The sequence below is a fragment of the Athene cunicularia genome, assembly GCF_003259725.1.
Source record: "Athene cunicularia isolate RWA chromosome 8 unlocalized genomic scaffold, athCun1 chr8_part1, whole genome shotgun sequence".
Lineage (NCBI taxonomy): Eukaryota > Metazoa > Chordata > Aves > Strigiformes > Strigidae > Athene > Athene cunicularia.
Genome location: NW_020799109.1, coordinates 9,797,662 through 9,817,143, shown reverse-complemented (window position 1 = coordinate 9,817,143; position 19,482 = coordinate 9,797,662). Strand labels below are relative to the sequence as shown.

Here is a 19,482-nt window from a genome sequence, read left to right as displayed (position 1 = left end):
GGCCCCGCCATGGCGCCCGCTCCGCCCCGCCCCGCTCCTCCCCCGGAGTGAAAGGGCCGGAAGCGCAGGCTCGACAGGAACTTTTATTGAGATAAATTAAAAGCCGCGTTACAGGATTTTTTTTATTTTTTTTATTTTTTAAAAAAGCACGCGTGGAGTGCCGTAGCGCAAACCCGCGGAGTAGGAGCACGATGCGCAGGCAGCACCCTGTAAAGGTCAGTCACTGCACTGAAAGGTTACACAGTGGTCCCTACACAGGGGTCACGCAGAACAACACAAATACAGCCTGAAAATGAACCCACGAACCGCCCCTCCGGAAACCCCTACACAGGGGTCTGCCAAAACGGCACAAACACAGCCTGAACATGAGCCCCAAACCGCCCCCCGGAAGCCTGCAGTCTGTAGGCATGAGCTACAGCAGAACGCAGATCCCGACAAGTGCACTGACACCGCCTGAGGTTTTTATATGCCCTCTGCCATCTGCAGCGTGAATAAAAGATGAGGAAGGAAGCCTGGCAACACCCAGTGCCGGGGCTTTGGGAAGCATGCGGGATGGAGAGCAGAGCCTGGCAGAAAACTCGCAGGGACAGGTGCTCCCAGCCTGCAGCACACGGCTACTGGCTACCCTAGGCCAAACAGAAGCAACCACTGAGCTCAGGAGTGATCAGATTTGTTAAACTGACAGTACAAGTCCATCCTACAACAGCAGTGACTACAGCAATTAGCAATTAACTATGCTCCTGACATGCAAATTAAGCAGCACCAGCAGACAGCTGTGCCCCAGTGCCAGTTAGGGACCAGCCCAGCTCCGGGCCACAGGCAGAGGCCACGGGCAGCTGGAGCAGCACAGGCTGTCTCTAGCTGACAGTTTCACTCCTGCTGTTGAAAAGCCTTCTAAAAGTAAAGCAGACTGCAACAAAACAAAACACCAACAGATTCACATAGCAATACAATAATCCCTTAAATTTTAAGGTACATTAAATTCCATACAAATCAAACTTCCAAAAATATTTTGCAAACTCTGGCATATGGCTATGATACAGTATGTACAAATAAAATACCAGAATGGTTACATTTTATTGCTCTTTTTTTTTTTATTTGGTTAAGGAATTATACAGTAGTGTATAAAAGGGTGTGGGAAGTGGCAAGAAGCAAGTGGTGGCTTCTTGTCCTCTCAAAAGCCAAGGTTGGTTGGTTTTGTTTCGTTTTTAAATACTTTGTTCTCAAACATCAAAAGCATTTCTGTATTGGGTCACATCTGCATTACCCAAACAGGATAGAAGAGCAACAGTGAAAGCAGCCTAGGCAATGGGTAACAGGGTTCCATTTTGTATATTCCTTCACTACTTCATACTCACAGAATGCAACTATTCATAAAACATCCAGTCTAAAGTTATATAAAAGTCAGTTATAAACAGACTTCCACATAAACTGATGTTTCAGTGAGGTGGGAAACTTGAATTCACTAATCATGCATAAAACTCCCAACAAGATCAGTGATATTTGTGAGCAAAATCATCCAACTTGGCCCTGATTTAGCCTGCAAGAGAATTCTTTTTGCGAAAGCCATTTTCTATGTTCCAGAAGGTCATAAACACTCTCTGTGTTTAGATCCACTAGTATAACAAACCCTTAACTTCCTCCACAGTAAGGAAGCCTCACTTACAAAACATGTGTCGGCAGAGAACGCTGACATGATTGCATACACCCACCCTGCTTTTTACATCCTTCTGTTGGCAAGAACACAAAAGGTAAATGTACCAAGAAGTGATCATGTTCACATTAGTCAGGAAAGAACCCGCAAGTCTACTCTGGGCCTTCACCACCTGCTCACACTCCTAGAGACCAGGAGCTTTACTCTGGACACTCCATCAGAGTGACCCAAACAACAGTGCATGGAAGAAACCAGCTGCACCAGCAACCCTGTTCCAAAGATCTCTAGTGACCTGTCAGTGAGACCATCAGCACACCAGTGACTGTACCCAAGGCACGAACTATCCAGGTGCTACTCAGCAGGTTGCAATGTAGACTTCTACCTCTTAAGCATCTGTTAAAGTTATTCAATACTTTCCTTTGTTTTTTTAAAATATCTCACAAAGTGTAATCTGGACACAATACAGCAAAGCTAAAGAATGCTGAAGTGAAAACCCAAGCACTTGGTAGCTCCTGTAGGCTCATGATATAAAACCACTTTCAACTCTTCCCTCTAAAAATAAATCCTGCTATAGATGGGCCTGATTTACCACTCCTGCTTTCCGCTGACTGAGTCCAAACTCATTCATGGATATACTTAGTCAAAATTAGAATTTTAGCTGAAGCTCTTAACCACCCCTTTTAGGCTCAGTCTCTCATTATAAACAGCTTACTACCAACACAGCCCCTGACACAAACTTCCCCCTAAATATGCATAATTTACTCTATCTCAAATATTTACAAGCAGAAGTAGCCCATCTTTACAAGACAGACTTCCTTCTGCTCTACATAAAGTGCAGCACTCTAATTTAAGGCAAATTTTAGTGAAATATAAAACCATAGTTTTATTTTAGTATGAACACATTTTAAATTAAAACCAAAAATTCCTTGAAAAGGAAAGAATCAGAGGAAAATGTTTCCAAGTTTGGGAATTTTCTGGATTTTAACACAGTCCCAATAATATGTCCTACTGACATAAATTTGTGAATTTCTTCTCAATAAATGCAAATGAAATAAAGAGGTGGCAATGTGTACAGTAATTTAGCTCCAAAGATCAGTAAAACGCTGGGAAAGTGCAGACATAGTTTTTCATGTCCCATAGTTTCCTTTAGCTACAGTAGCATCCATCAGTATCACATTTCTAAATATATATCCTATACACCTAATGCTAATCTCAGTTCTTGCAATGAGTATTTCTCATCTCCATCTGTATCGAATTTCTTAAAGCTCTGTGACTCTTGGGCTGTAGAGCCAAGCAGCTTTTGAAGATCTTCATATGATAGTTTTCCATCAGCATCTTCAGTTGCTTTTTCAAACAAATTCTGAAGATCTGCAAAGAGAACAAGGATTGAAAAGTAGCTCCTTTAAATACACAGGAATATCCTATAAGGTGCTCTTCCAGTTTTACTGCACTAAATAAAGCATCCTCAAGTATGTAGTTTGCCTTCTGCATTGTTACAAGCTGTCAGTAACAGTTTAGAAGAAAAAAAAAATCATGAACATTTCTGGATTAAGTTACACTAAATCTGAGAAACGTAATCCCTATTTCTGGCCACGACTAATAGCCCATTCTACAACCACTAACTGCATACAGATGCAGTTACCCTCCACAAAAGCAAGCTCTGAATGACTGTTGCTATACCAACAGCACAGACGATATAAAGTGAAAAGTGTCTATTTGCATTTCCTGATGCAAAGCACTGCCCTTTCAGTAGCTGAAGAGGCTGAACAGCAAGATCCAGGAACCATTCATTTACCGGGCAGTGTTCTTTTAAAATAAAAAAGAAAAAAAACCCCAAAACATACATACTCATACCCACTTAATTTTTTTTTCAGCACCCGCATTCTGCCCTTGACTTCTCTCAATCTTTGGGGCACTTGGTATAATACTTTGGCACTCAAAATAATTATAATTCACACTCCTGTTTAAATCTCATTTTCTTTTGTTTACATACTATTCTTTCCTTTAAGGTTTTGGTTGTTTTTTTTATTATTTTTTTTAAAAAAAGCATGTAGTTCTCAAGCTTTTAAAATTGACCTCACATCTCCCAAAATGCCCAGACATGCCACCATCATTCCAGTTATATTTACTGTCTCTTAAATATTTACATGAAATAGAAAAATAAAAGGTCAACCCACAAAGGACATACCTTGGATGCTGGAAACTCCTGGTAAGGACAGATGTCTCAGCTGTCCATTACTCTCTGTGTTGTCATCAGCTGACCTTGAAGCCAGCCTGGAAAGGTCTGTGGGCTTTGCTGTAGTACTCAGACTACTTTCAACTGTTACAAAACAATTTCTATTAGTCTTACTAATTCCACAGAATTACAGTTAGCAGAAACAAAATAAAAAATGTGATAAAACTAATTAATTTCAATTTTTTTTTTGCATCACAGATGCTGTATCTTGTAAGAATGTTGCAAAATTGTTACAGAATATAGCAGTGATGTCTCTTTTTACCAATAACTGGAAGAACAGAGGAAGAACTTTTTATTGGACAGTTATACAGCTTTAATCTTTCAGGCTGTACCAGGAGATGTGTATCTGTAAATCCCAAGGAATGACTGGGAAGTGCTTTCAACTTCCCTGTCTAAAAGTGCTGAAAAAGCTTTATTAAGCAAATCACATCTGCCCACCCAGGCTGTTTTCACCATGCCAATATAGGTATCTTCCCCAACAGCAAGGTCTAAACTTCTAAGTTGCTGCTTAGCACATTAACAAGCACAGTTCTACTGTAATGAAATATTTCAAATCTGATCTTCAGCACTACCTGAATATATACAGCAAAAGTGCAGAACTCTGACAAGTCAGCAGAGATGCAGGCCTTTCTTCTATGTTACACTTAGATTTTGAAAAAGCAAAAATAGATGTTACTGGGTATAAATTTCTACAGATTAATCACAGTATGCCTTCGCATACAAGCTATTGATACATGTGGATCCGGCTATACACATGGAAAGCCACCTTCAAACCTGTGTAGTCATAGACAGTTTTCTATTTTAGAGCCATCGTTTTCCTACCACTTCAAAATAATCACCAAAATCTTAAGGAACAATCTAGGTTATCCATTATCATTAGTTATTCTTTGAATTACACAGGGAACCTTCAGGTTTATGGATTACTACTATATGACATTCTTACCATTCTTCGATGTCTCAATGGGTCTGTCATTTTCCGGCTTGCCTGTGAGAGCGCTGATCAGCTGAAGCTTCTCTCTTAGTTTTAATACCTGAGAATCTCTAGTTTCTGTTTCCTGCATATGTAGAAAAAAAATTGAAGAGGCACCTCTTCCGTAAATGGAGAGGACCAGGAAAAGATGGAAGTGCTTTTTTGTGACTTGGTGGTCTCCAGGCTGATCAAGTTTAAAATTATAAACAAGACTTTAAAATTTTTTTAAAAAAGATGTAAGGAATAAATCCACATGGTCTGCAAGAAAACAAAATCAGTACCTCAACCTGAAAAGTAGGCAACTGTTTTGCAGACGCCGATTTCAAAAGAATCTAACATCTAATTTCTGTATTTCTTCTATAAATGATCAAGACTCTGAAAAATCATAATATAAACCAGTCAAACATACTTGTAGTGAACATTAATTGAATTGCATAATTGTTTCAAATGTTTGTCTGCAGTACTGACTACCTTAGTGCAGGAGTCACTGTATCTCTGTCAAAGTAAAAACACCACATTTTTTTAATCTGGAGCTCCTTTGCTCTTTCTATGAGTCGGTTCCAGAAGACTGATTGAGTTCACATCAATCCAATCCAAGCCTAGAACTGACTGTAGCCAGTTCACTCACGTGCCTTCTTTCCAAACATGGAAATTAACCTCAGCAGTGCTGCCTCTTATACCCAGCCCACAATTTGGCCATTCAGTCTGGTAAACTCACAGCCAGTCATCAGATCCTTACTGAGAGGTGGTTTTCAGCAATTCCTAGACTCCACTAGTGCAAAGTTTCTCCAAGAAAGCTTTCAAACCTAGATAAATGCCTTAACCCCATTTGCGGTGTGAACCCACAACAGTTGGGCTAGCTTTTGTGAGAGTATGGCAGTGGGTACTCCCATGAGCTGGCTGCCAGTCCACTGGACCAAGGTCTGAACCTCCCAAGATTCTTTCAGCTGCAGGGAAGGCTATTACAGCAGCTCTGCTATGTTAACCCATATATAGTCAGAACAGCAAAACTTTAAACTGTTGTAACTTTTCTCCCATCCTAACTGACTCCCTGTCCCCAGAATGGGGTAGGTAACTTGTCCTACTCTGGACTTTTTTAAAAAGAAACTTCATCAGATTAGCCTGCTTGCAGATCTTTCCTCAATTAAGTCTTATTTAAAACATGATTATAAAGACAATGACATGCTCTACTAATCCAGTGTAATTTAGTTTCCTTACTTTACCTTTGTTTCTTTATTTGAAAGAGTTGCATTATCTAGTTGATCTTCATTTTCCACTTTTAGAGAGGTAGTTGCATCCTACAGGAAAAATGGAAGGCAGCCAAGTTTATTCATGTGCTCATTATATTCTACAATCGAGTTTCTTTACTTCAAATTTGGCAGACATGAAGCAGGAAAAAGACAGGACAAATACATGCTAGAATAAACATGAAGACAGTGGGTTATGTAATTTACCACAGCAACATCAGCATGTTCCTTATTGCTAAACATACAGAACACATTCTCAGAGAGTGGCCCCAGTATGGCATAGAGAAGCACTGGAAGTATTTACAAACATATTTTTCTTTTTTTAAACATCTAAGCATGACAGCCAGAGGCCCACCTAGCTCCTCAGTGGTCTTAACAGACCCATGCCAGAGTGCCTTCCTAAAACATAAAAAGGTTTGTGAATCCTGTTCCATTAAGCAGTCACACAAGTCTTAAATGTCACCGTGTTTTGGACATTTTTCCTTAGATTCTGAAGGATAGAAATAACCACTCTCTGAGATACTCTTATGTTGGTTATCTGTTAGGAAATATGGAACAAATTCCAGCCTTTTAAAATGAAATCTTAGGTGTCTCAAGTTTCACTCACACATTTTCTTTAGTTAGGTTTGAAAAGTTGTATCTATAGTGTATAGGAAGTATTAAAACTACTAGCCTGAGTAGACACCCCTAGTCTTCAAATACTCACCACACTGGTAGACAAGTTCTCTCTTTTGTCCAGATTATTCACAGCAAGGGGAGAGTTTTCTAACAGCATAACCCTCTGGCTAAGGTTACCAATGGCTGAGTCCACATTTAGAAGCTTTACGTCATTCAACTTTTGGTACACCACTACAGTATTGTTTAGCTCTTCCAAAGCTATATGCAGTGACTGGCTTTCCTGAAATACAAAACCAGCACATGTCAGTTTTCTCAACCTCTGCAGTGCTCTTGCTATTAACAACATGGTGACTGACCCAGTTTAACTGGGCAGACTTCAGACTGGCTCTCTACCGACACCGCTGAAAGCATCTAACTGGAAGCTTCCGGAAAGTTATTCCAGCTTTCAAAGTCTGAAACTGAGACTCTTCCTCAGGGCTAACCTCTTTTTGTTGCTAATGTAATCACTTCAGCTGTGCCAGCCAACACAGAAAGCCTATTCATCTAATTTTCCAGGGCAAGCTTAGTAACCACACCAACCATTTTTCCCAAGAAAGCATGTACTAGGCATATTTATATACAATATTCATTTTTGAGGAAGATATCAACTGTATTAAATGTAAATAAAAGCAGTCATTCCATTCCAACCCATTCAGCTGAACAGGCACACCTTATCCTTTTTTTTGTTGTTGTTGCTGAATCCCTGCTTTCCACACCTCATTACATTAAGGGTGACTCATTACATGCCACTCCCAGATTTGCTGTTTGGCAATTACCTGCCATAAAATCTATTCCATAAGCAGCCTTTAACTCATTTCCATTTACATGGGCAAAGTACACCTATAATTTATTTGGTATTGTTTTCAGTCTTTTTACTCTTCACCCAGTTATAACACAAAAAAAACACTGACTAGGGTACTTTCCTGTTTGCACATACACAGGAACAATTATATTTTGTTTTGAAGTATTGATAAAATCCATATTTTTTTTGTACACAACAGTAGTGCAAAACACACAAAGTTACATATCAGTGATACTTGTACCTATATTCCTTATGCAAGGGAGAAAAATACCTTTTTGCAAATTTCTGTCTGATTTCTCTCAGTCCTTGGTACAACAGTGGAGGGAAGTGAAGATATCTGTTTTAATTCCTTCTAAGGAAAGAAGTAGAAAATTATGTTACCAAATGTCTGTAAAAAAAAAATACTAAGCTTTTAATAATTGGCAGGCTGTAGCTAAGAATGTTTTGCTACAATTATAGTCACTCGTGTCTGTTTGGCATGCAGTATTTTAACCAGGCTAATACAGTTTTCTTTCAGCTACATAACGTCCAAATTTATTTTAATTAAACCCTTCTAATTAGCTCTTCTCCCTTTAATGAAGTATTATGATACACTTTTCACTGCTACCATACACACTGCCATATCAGCAATGTTCTTGTAGCACCCACTGACTGAATCAATTTTTATAATGTGTCTAATTTAGATATTGTCTGCAAGTATTCTTATTAAAGTAATGCTGTATTGCATTTTAGCTGAAAAGCTTTAATTATTGGCTCAGTTTGTTAACCCCAACTGAGAGGTCAGTATAAATACAGTGAGTAGTTTCTGGTAAAGATGGTCAATAATTTCATCCTTATACACATCTTTAATTCAGCCAACAACCTTTATCTCAACACTTCCAGCATTCCCAATCCTAAAACAGTGCAGACAGTTACCATAAGCAGTTCCCTGAATCACACAGAAGCAGAGATTCCAAAGGTTCCACAACTGTGTAGTAGGAAGCAAAAAAATCTGCAGGGTAAGTGTAATAGGGACCAAAATTTCTGGCTCCAGAGAAATACGTACTTGGTACCATATAGGAAATGCCACACAGGGATTAGAAGATTAGAGTATTAATGTACCAACCAGCACCTACTGAAACTTCAAAAGTATTTTGAAGGCATAAGGCAGAACTCCACCCAGTTCTTAATCTTGGCTTCATAAAGCTAACTGTTAAAATGCAGTACACATTTTCTTACCACATCATTCTGGAGTATTTCTATGGATTTCTTGAATTCTTCAATAGCTGTCTGTATATTTTCAACATCATGAGAAACACTCGTAAGCGTGCTACCGATGTTCGCTACAGTCTGGAATAAAGAACATGACAAAAATCTCAGCCTTCCTCAAGCTGCACTGTCCCAAAGTTTCAACCTGCTAAACAATGTTTTGTTAGTGAAACTGCAGGCAGACTGCCACAAAATTATGCATGTGAATTTGAAGTATTAGGAACTTTATTTGCAGACAAAACTGCAAATTATACCCATCCCATCTCCAGGCTAATAAAGACACACTCTACACCATGAGAGCTTAAGCTAAATGACCACAATTACAGGTTTGCTACTCTCACTCCCAAAACAATACAAATGTTCTGTCATTAATTTAAAAAAAAATCCTGATATTAAGACATCTTACCTCCTCTCTACATGGAGTATTTGTATTGAATACAAGGATGTTGACATTACTGATTTATCCTGCCTTCATTGTCTTTCAGACACATCATACACTGAAAAAAATAAAGTCTGCCAGAAGTTGCAGATTAGATTTTCAGGCAAGGACTGCTTTTTTTAAAAATGAAAGAATAGCTCTGAAGTATCAGGAAAGCCGCTGTGAATTCTGTAGGTACAGTCAGTGTGCTCTGACAACTGCCTTTGCTTCTGACTACTCCTGTCTCATCTTTCCCTTGCCTTTACCTATGTGAACTCCCCCTACTTCTCCCCAGATCTAACTTTAGAAAGTAACTATTCTGTAAAGCTGTACTGGTGTTCCAGCAGCTGAAGGCACTGCACGTAGAGTCAGATTGTCAGCTAGGATATCTGCAAACTAGTGGAAGTAGCAGGGCAGAGCATGCCCCTATGGTTCTTATTCCGTTTTTAATACTTTCTTCAATCATTAAAACAAACAGAACCCATTTTAAAATCTCCTTTTCCTATGACTGTTATGTTCATAAGCTCTTAAGGCACTGAAGTGACACTCTAGCTATCCAGACTACATTCAAACAATATCCACCCAAATCTTTCTCCAGCTCATCATTTTGCAAGTCTGAGCACAGGTTCAGGAAACAACCTCTCCATCCTGGAGGATCTTAGGACACCTTTAGCACCTTTCATCAGTCTGAACAAAAGCCACAGTCCAGAAGGAATTCCCTCAATAATCCTTCAGGACTCTTAACACCAGCAGGCAGCACCCCATTTTCAGGAACAATACCTACAGGGAAAAAGGCTTAAGAAAACCAAAATCCTATTCTAAGAATAGCAGCCTTTTCACAGAATCACTTAGGTTGGAAGGGACTTTTAAGATCACTGAGTCCAACTATTAACACTGCCAAGTCCACCACTAAACCATGGCCCTAAGTACCTCATCTACATGTCTTTTAAATACCTCCAGGGATCATGACTCCACCACTTCCCTGGGCAGCCTGTTCCAATGCTTGACAACACTTTCAGTGAAGAAATTTTTCTTAATTTCCAACTTAAACCTCCCCTGGCACAACCTGAAGCTGTTTCCTCTTGTCCTATCACTTGTTATCTGAAAGACTGACACCCACGGCACTACAGCCTCCTTTCAGGTAGCTGTGGAGGGCGATGAGGTCTCCCCTCAGCCTAAACAACCCCAGTTCCCTCAGCTGCTTCTCACAAGACTTGTTCTCTCGACCCTTCACCAGCTTCGTTGTTCTTCTTTGGACACGCTCCAGCACCTCAATGTCTGCCTTGTAGTGAGGGGCCCAAAACTGAACACAGTGATTGAGGTGCAGCCTCACCAGTGCCGGGTACAGGGGAACGATCACTTCCCTAGTCCTGCTGGCCACGCTATCTCTGATACAAGCCGCAATGCTATTGGCCACCTTGGCACACTGCTGCCTCATATTCAGTTTGCTGTCAGCCAACACAACCCCAGGTCCTTTTCCACCAGGCAGCTTTCCAGTCACTCTTCCCCAGCCCTGTAGCGCTGCATGGGGTTGTTGTGACCAAAGTGCAGGACCCAGCAGCACAGAGCCTTGTTGAACCTCATACAACTGGTCTTGGCCCATCGATCCAGCTCGTCCAGATCCCCCTGTAGAGCCTTCCTACCCTCAAGCTGATCAACCTTCCTGCCCAACTTGGGTGTCATATACAAACTCACTGAGGTTGCACTCAATCATTGATAAAGATATTAAAGAGAACTAGTCCCAACACTGAGCCCTGGGGAACACTACTTGTGACTGGCCACCAAGTAAATTTAAGTCCCTTCACCACAACTCTCTGGGCCCAGCCACACAGCCAGATTTTATCCATAGAATACTACGTCCATCCAAGCCATGAGCAAACAGTTTCTGCAGGAGAGTGCTGTGAGAAACAGTATCAAAGGCTTTACTAAAGTCTAGGTAGACAACATCCATAGCCTTTCCCTCATCCACTGAGTGGATCATCTTGTCATAGAAGGAGATCAGGTTTGTCAAGCAGGACCTGGCTTTCATAAACCCATGCTAACTGGGCCTGATGACCTGGTTGACCTGTATGTGCCATGTGACAGCACTCAAGATGATCTGCTCTATAACCTTCCCTAGCACCAAGGTCAGAGTGACAGGCCTGTAGCTCCCCCATCCTCCTTCCAGCCCTTGCTGTAGATGGGTGTCACATTTGCTAACCTCCAGTCAACTGGGACCTCCCCAGTTAGCCAGGACTGCTAATAGATTATTTCTTCCTGGAATGGCAGGCAATTCCAAAGACAGCTAGCTGGATGCAATGGGCAGTTGAGCAGGAGATTTTTCACTGGGGCTATCGAAAGCCAGGCTACACACCTACACTCACTGAAGTTCTTCTGCATGACAGGAGGTAGTGCAGCATGCACACAGAGGTCAAAAAGTAATCCAGGTCTTGAAACCTGTCACTCTTCATTAACACAATACTTACAAACTATTAAAACTATTGTATTTAAACCTCAAAATATTTTTTCTACAGTGAACACCTCACAATATACCTCCTGGAAGGATTCCAGCACTGTTTTTATTTTATCAACCTTTCAAAGCATAAATGCAACAAGATAGCATCAAGAGAGCACTGGAAACAGATGTCACATCTAACACCTTAGACTTAACAGCAGAGACTGGCAAAGACTCAAAATTTCCCAAGATCTTTGATTTTCACAAAGTATGACCAAGGGTGGACTTATTTCAACAGGAAAAACCCCTACTGTTCAGCAGATCTCTGCAAGCTGAAACCTGTTGGCCCTAAAACTTTGTCCTGAGTGTACCAAAGGCAGCAAGATGACAACAAGGTTTCTCTATACTATATATATTAAAAAAAAAAAAAGTTGTAGGTTCCAGACTAGGTACTGCCTTAAGAATTACTTCTGATATGACACAGTGAAAATCCAACATGCTCATAACAGCAAATTAGAAGCTTAGGAAATAGCTTTGTACTCCTCCCAAAAAAATATATCCTAGCAGCCTGATCAGCCAAACCACACTAATTGCTTTGCACAGAACTAGCTTGTTGATTGTACATTAATTTTGTGGGGATAGGAAATGAGAAGTGGAAACCCATAAAAGTCACAAAGACTGGACTGACATTAGGTGTTAGCCCAGTATAAACATTTATGCTAAATAAACAGAACTGCATGGAAGAGCCAGGAAGTTTCAAGAAGCCATTCTTTTTCCCAAAATAAACAGAACAGTTCTTTACTAAAGAATGCTCAGCTAAGACACACAGTAAGACACTGTATTAACAGAAGTCACTTTAGAAGTCAGCTTGTGTCACCCAGTAAGGCCCATCTTTCAAGGGACTGAAAGAAAACCATCCCAATACAATTCATCTTTTGCTGTGTGTGTACTGAACACCAAGAAAGCTCCCAAGCTAATGTTCCAGCCCACTGCTCCCAAGTTAGACCCCCACCTACCTCAAGACTGTAAATGCAAAGCCACATGTAAAACTATATGCTGCTAAAGATAAGGAAGTTTTCCAGAAAGCAATCCATGTTTTCTTCCAATTAAAAAAGCTAAATAAACCACCTCTTTGCAAGCAGAGTTGTAAAACCGCAGACAGACTTTTTGCAAGTGCCTTAAATGATATTAAGATTAGCAACCTGAAGGAAAGCAACCAGAAAGATCAGCTCCAAGCTAAAGAAGTGACAACATAATACAAACAAATGCATCTCCATGAGAAACAAGGCCTTCACATTTTCTACCTGCCATACATTATTGTAAGACCATACAATATCAAGTATTTGAAGTCCAATTTAAAAACAAGAGAAACAAATATTCCTCACATGCAATGCAGGTAACTCCTGTTGTCACTGCTGTCCCCAGGAGCCTGGCTGCCGCTTAACACCACAGAACACATTTCGCAATAGCAACATTTATAGTACTTGCCTTCTGAAGTTTCTCTACTGTGAGAGGAAGAGAAATCAGATCAGAAGCAGACTTTATGTTGTTTTTGAGATGATTTACTGTTGAGGTCAATAGTGATATCTAAAAAGAAAGAGGAATATTTAGAATTAATCAACATAATATTGACTCTGACCTTTGCCAGTACTAATGACTTCATTTGTAACACTAAAACATAAGGCAATACAAAATTATATATGTGCACACACACAATACACCCCTGTCTAGGTCAGAAGTCCTTCCTAGGCTACATTAAAAATAGTCTCCCTCTTGCAACAGAAGCAAGATTTTTTTTTTCAAAACTGAATGAAAGAAACAGAAGACCCCCCTTTTCGATAAGGTACCCTCTGCCCATTTTACATTCATCCCCTTAGAGAGAGGCTGCTGACTAAGAAAGATTTTAAAAAATTGTGCAACAAACCCTTACATAGAGGAAACAATTATCCATTTCTGTATTTAGCAATCAAATTTGCCTGGCAAAACCCAGAAAAGCCATGCAACTCCTCTAGCTGAGTGATGGGCAAAGAACTTGTACTTATTACCCAAACCTTCTGCCACAGAAGTGACACAGTGACAACCCAGGCACAGCAGGTTAGCTCAATTTTCTCTTAACTGCTTAACTCAGGCAGCAAATTATTCAATGAGCCTTCAAGATTACTCATTCCAACTGAAAAGACTCTCAAATAAACTAACTACATGCTAATTGTTAATTGCTAACACTATCACTTTAAGATCAATTTGTAGCCATTAGTCATCAAAAATAATTTCTTCTCACATTTGACAACACAGAAGTAGAGCAGATAAAAGACTACTTTCTTCTGCTTAAAAATAAAAGTTGTTTTGCAAGCTGAGGAAATGGCAAGGTCCTAATTTTACATTGCACCAGCAACGATCAGCTGGCATGCAGAGCCTCTGGTTCCACAGCTGTGAATACTGGCTGAAATAATTCCCAGGCAGCACATCCCAACAATTCATGGAAAAACAGTAATTAAATTTTGATCCCCAGAAGAGTTAGCTCAGATTGTAACCAGACTCTGAAGTAACTTGAGGGCCTGCAAGAACCATGTGCAAGTATCTTTAACATGCAGGTGCAGATGATAGCATTTTTAAAAAGTCCAATGAAGCACTTAAATATCTGTGGATAATGCATACTGACAGATACCAAAGAAAGCAAGTCACATTTTCAAATATAGTTATATGCCCCATTAAGCACTTTACCACTGCATGGGACTGAAAAGAAAAAAGAAAATCTGAGCAGGTACCTCAGTACCCTTAAAAATTATACCCAAAGCACCAGTGTCAGGGAGGGTTCCACACCCACACCTCTCAACAACCACTAACTGTGAGCAGCTCTGAACTTTTACCCTCCACGGCAAGAATTTTAGTAAGAGCCTTGCTGGATGCATTGTTTGAAGCATGAATTAATACAGCAGCCAAGGAAACAGCTTTCTGTTAAGTGGCTTAGTTCTAGCCACAAACAGAGCTAAGACTTACTCTGGCTCAGATTCTGAGTGTGTATTAACAGATTTTATATTCACAAGACACCAGTACTTCATTTGTAGCAACGTGAACTAATGGGTAACTAACTCCCTTCCATGCTTATGAAACATTTGTGGACATTCTCAGAAACATGCATTGTCAAATCTCTCATTATCACAATTATCTGGCAGGAAAATTAAAAACTGCACAGTTCTCAGGTTCTTCTAAGTCTGGCCTGAAGTCTTTCCACGGGTTGTGTAACTTCTCTTTGTGATCAGTCTTCAGTCCAACCAGATGGTCAAACTTTTTTTGTTTAATAGTGAGGCTTGTACTCCATTTTACTTTAAAAATGAAAGTCCTTAGATAAAATCTCAGCCCTGCATTTGAAATTAATTTTTGTAAAAATAAAACTTGGAGTATTTAATTATTTTTCAAAACCAAGCACTGATCCATCTCACCTGTTTATTGATCTCTGTAATATTTATCCAAATTTTAGTTAGCCCCAGTTCTCCAGTCTCAATTTGTTCTAGTTGCTTTTGCTTCTGCACCAAATCTTCATTCAGTTTAGGAATTTCTTGGAATGATGTCTTTTGATTAGATTCCACTAAAAAAAGTGAAAAAGTAATTAAATTTGCTTTCAAAAAAAACCCCAAAGTCCAGGTAAACAATGTTGAAAGGCAGAAAACAAGTTAGAAGCAGCAACATCTACATGAGTAAAAGAAGGCATTAACAGTTTCTACACATGGGTTTATTGCCAATTCAGAATTAAGTGTTTGTTCAGAATAACAGCTCTTTTTTGTTCTAAGAGTACTAACATCTGCAGAGAACCCAGAGGGATCATACTAAATTTAACACTCTGCAATAGTACTGTCATTCTGGCAAGCCTCAGCAGGTCTTTATTTAGTGCAGTTATTTTATATTACTTTCAGGGAGGAGCATGAAATAGTAATGGGAGTGTGAATAAGAACTGCCACCACTACCAGGGCAAAGGAGGCACATGAAATGAACCTCTGTGCCCTTTTCAAGCTTGCAAAGGGGCAACTGACAATGAAGTGAATTCCAGAGAGATTAATGAGATTACACTTGTTCCGTGTGACAGAGACACAACTGGAAAATATGTATAAGCTTACACAGTAACGTCTGTTGGTAAACAAATAAGGAAATAAGGTCCTTGGGAAGTAAAGTCAGTTATTACTGCAATTAATACTACATCCAGGGGGAAACATAAAGCTCAGACCAAAGCAAGTGAGCCTCAGAAATGCAGCTCTTCAGGTCTGCAGTGACTAAACTGTTTAGCCACAAGCGCTATTAGGCAATCTTAAATCCCTAGGTCTGGGGAACAAATAAGCAATGGTTCTGAGATGGAGCTGACAGTTCTCCAAAACATGCACCTCCACCCTGTATGGCAGCACTGGAACGCTCCACAACAAGCTGCCATTGTTCAGACCAGGCTGCCAAGAGAAGTAGGACTTGTGGTACGTAGCTGGCAGCTCCCAGAACAAATTTCCACATGTGACCCATCTGGCCTTCTGGAGTGCTTCACGCCTGTGGAGTGGATGCCTAAAACTGGAAAGCTGTGCATCTTCAAAAATCCACTTCACTTACCTTGGAACAAGTCTTAAAAGTCACTTCTAGGTACAGAGTAATCTACATGGATCACCCAAGATCTGAATAACATTTTTGGTTAAGTAAGACCTTTTAGCCAAAACAGGCTGAACACTAATTGGGCATTTGACACAAGCAGTTCACACTGAATCTGATGTTTCAGAGGCTCTTGTAGAGAAATTATTTTCTGTTTTGCTGCTCTCACTGTGTACAGTGAGACTCCACTTAAGTTTTTTGCAGTGCTAGGAAGGTTAAGAACTACATGCATTCTTAGCATCACATTACTAACAACTGAAGGGAAACACCACAATGATTTCCCCTTATCCTAAGCATACTACATGTAAAGATGTCTTATTATTAAAAAGCATTCATGCCATACTCAGTTTGTTCAAAAGATGGCAGAACATTAACAAATATTACCACAAGAATCTGCTCTTACAGGGAAAAAATTCTGGATGAAGACTCAGAGAAGGAAGGTTCTTTTCCCAAACTTGTTGTAGAACAGACTGATCCTATGCCTTGGTTTCTCCATCCACCCACACATGTCACCAAAGCATAGTGTTACCTTCCAGAACCAGGTTATTCTTGTTGTCTTTTTTTGTCGACGTTTTTAATCTTGTACCTCATTATGAGACTCCCATGCAGTTACTAGGCATGCTCTTACAGTGGCAAGGAAATCTGAGACTATTTTATCACTAGACAAAGTATTAGGTGCACAGCTTTTCTGCCAGAGCTATTCAGGAAAAAACAAGCACATCTGTAATTGCCAGAAAGTAAGCGCAGAGAGAGAAACTGCTTTAACAAAGAGGTCTACGTAGAACAGGAATGCTGAAACTTAACTACACCAAAGCCAACAAATGTTGTCATCGTGCAAAACTTTTACTACCAGTACATACTTGAAGGAGACCAGTTCAATAAGAGCTTCTGGGCAGCCAGCTTACTCAGAACACAGAAACAGCTACTGCAGAGCTGCCCAGTAACCTCACAATCACAAAGCAGTGCCTGCAACTGAATGTATCCTCTGTAACTGGTGGAAATCAGTTAAGGCTAACTTTCAGAGTTCAGTATCAATTAATACAAAAGCACATCTATCAGCAACATTTTTTCTCACTCCCAGCCAGCCAGCAGGTTCCACTTCAGCAGACAGCTCCCCACCTCACAGCAGAATTACACATTTGAACAGGAAACTCTAAACACCACAGCAAATAATTTCTATACACATTTCCTCAATAACTCTTTTACCACAAGCAAATCAAGCCCTTTGCTTACCTCCAGCCCTAGCAGTCTCCTAATCTTTTAATCGATTTCATCAGCCTTATTTTTAAGGTCATTTTCATGTCCTGGGCACAAAAATTCTAAGACCAAAGCTATGGGACAAAATCCAGTCAACAGCTGTGCTCCTCAGGCAAAACTAACTACAGAGCCTTCCTGAAGCGGCTAGGGACCATCTGAATGCTCAAGCTTCACTCTCTTCTGCTCCATTCACAGAGCTCCTCATCTTATCCTTTTTCAATACATAGAATTTTAAACAATGCTAAAATAAGGGACCAAAACACATCCTGTGTCCAGAGGTGAGTTACAGAGAACTGAGAGCACACGTCACATGCAGATCTCACCACTTGTTAAACTTCAGGACTACAAAAGTTGTAATACTGAGATGTTAGATCAACAGAGACAACCTAAGACCTACAAGCAAAATGCTTCACATGAACTCCACACCTCAAAGTACTAAACATAACATAACTCCACACCATACGCAACACAATACAAAAGTTGAAGGTCAATGCAAGCAAGATAAACATTCAGAGGATACAAAGAAAAAACATAACGCTGAAGCCACGTTAAAATTGCAGTAACACCACAGCAAGCATTAGAGGTTTTTAAAAGACCTCAAGACAAGAACATTGTTTTCCATTAATTTTTTTTTTTTAAGGGACGCATCAAAATCCCCTAGACTGCTTTTACAGGGCTGATCAGAACATTTTATTTTTAAATAGTGGCTTCCTTTGAAAAAGAGCACTCTCAAGACTGAAGTCAGGAATTTCAGAAATGTATGTACAAGTAAGTACAGGCCCACCTAGTCCAATGTCTCCTCAGAAGATACAGAGCAGGCAAGAATATATAACATTTGCCTTAGATTTGTCCAGCCTCCAAATGTTTTTGGCTCAGAGGGCTCTTCATCTCAGGAGCAGTTTGTCTACTCAGTACCTTCAAGAATTTGAATAAGCAGGTAGGCAACTAAAGCTCTTCATACTGCCCAAAGCAAACGTGAAATAGTGTAATTACATTCATACTTACTAGTTCGAAACTTCTCCTTTATTGCATCCAGATCCTCCTTAAGAGCCACCTGCATCCACACTAAGCCAACGCACGCTACCACACAAGCGGCAAGAATGACAAACGCACATAATGGGTAACAGAATTTGCAGCATCGCAGATAGTCGCCTCTAAATAAGTAAAAAAAAAAACAACAGACTGTGAACATTCAACAGTACCTAGAAAAGTTTTTTAAGCTGTTCTATCAAAGTAAGGGAAGTGCTAGAACAGCATGTTTTGGCTGACAAGAGCTAATGAAGAGCTTTTCCAAGAACGAATAAGGCTATACGGTGAGATCAGGGCTATTACTCTGCTCAGTTTATCCTCAGGAGGTACATGTAGCATATTTAAGAGCAGCTGTCAGGTTTCCCTTACTCCCCTTTCCCTCTGCTCACAGAAACTTATGTTCAGAACATCTGCTTGATAGCTTGGAAGGCAGGCTTCAGGAAAGGGGATTACCATAATGTTTTGACAAGTACTTGCAGATTATCCTAAAGTGCAAAAGCTTAAATTTCTCTGCGATGTGCCTACTTTTAGTTATTCTTAGAAGCCCATTAATAACGCTGTTACTTAACTGAAAAGTTTATTTATTGGCAAGAGAACATCGTGTCCACGAGGAAACCAGCTCTGCGACAGCTGGCAGATAGAGGATTGTGCCATGCTGAGCACACACGGATAACTGCGCTCAACACTTCAAGCAACTGCCCCCAAACCGCTTTTGTTGCTGTGAGCGTAAAACAGGAAAAAAAAGAAAAAAAAAAGCGCCAGAGAACAGTCCATACCTTCCACCCCCAGCCAGGCGACCTGTTGGCCAGCCACACTCAGGGCAGCCCTAGGTCTTTCCTGGCAGCCCCCAGCGCCCCACGCCCCGCCCGCGAAGCTGCCCCGCTCACGGCAACGCAGCCGCCTCCAG

General features: G+C 40.3%; 1 protein-coding gene across 2 annotated transcripts; it reads right to left on the bottom strand.

The window, feature by feature from the left end:
• Window positions 1-146: 146 nt before the first annotated feature.
• EFCAB14 (EF-hand calcium binding domain 14) lies at window positions 147-18,700 on the bottom strand. Of its 2 annotated transcripts, none has more exons than XM_026853654.1 (10): window positions 18,552-18,700; window positions 15,107-15,252; window positions 13,155-13,253; window positions 8,785-8,895; window positions 7,838-7,918; window positions 6,814-7,005; window positions 6,084-6,158; window positions 4,834-4,945; window positions 3,843-3,974; window positions 147-3,022 (listed from the first exon to the last, which is right to left on the bottom strand). In XM_026853654.1, the coding sequence occupies exons 1-10, from the start codon at window positions 18,604-18,606 to the stop codon at window positions 2,847-2,849; spliced, it is 1,179 nt and encodes a 392-aa protein (XP_026709455.1). In that variant the 5' UTR covers window positions 18,607-18,700; the 3' UTR covers window positions 147-2,846. The 2 variants fall into 2 exon arrangements, with proteins under 2 accessions (XP_026709455.1, XP_026709456.1); XM_026853655.1 differs by having other exon boundaries at window positions 7,838-7,915.
• Window positions 18,701-19,482: the final 782 nt, after the last annotated feature.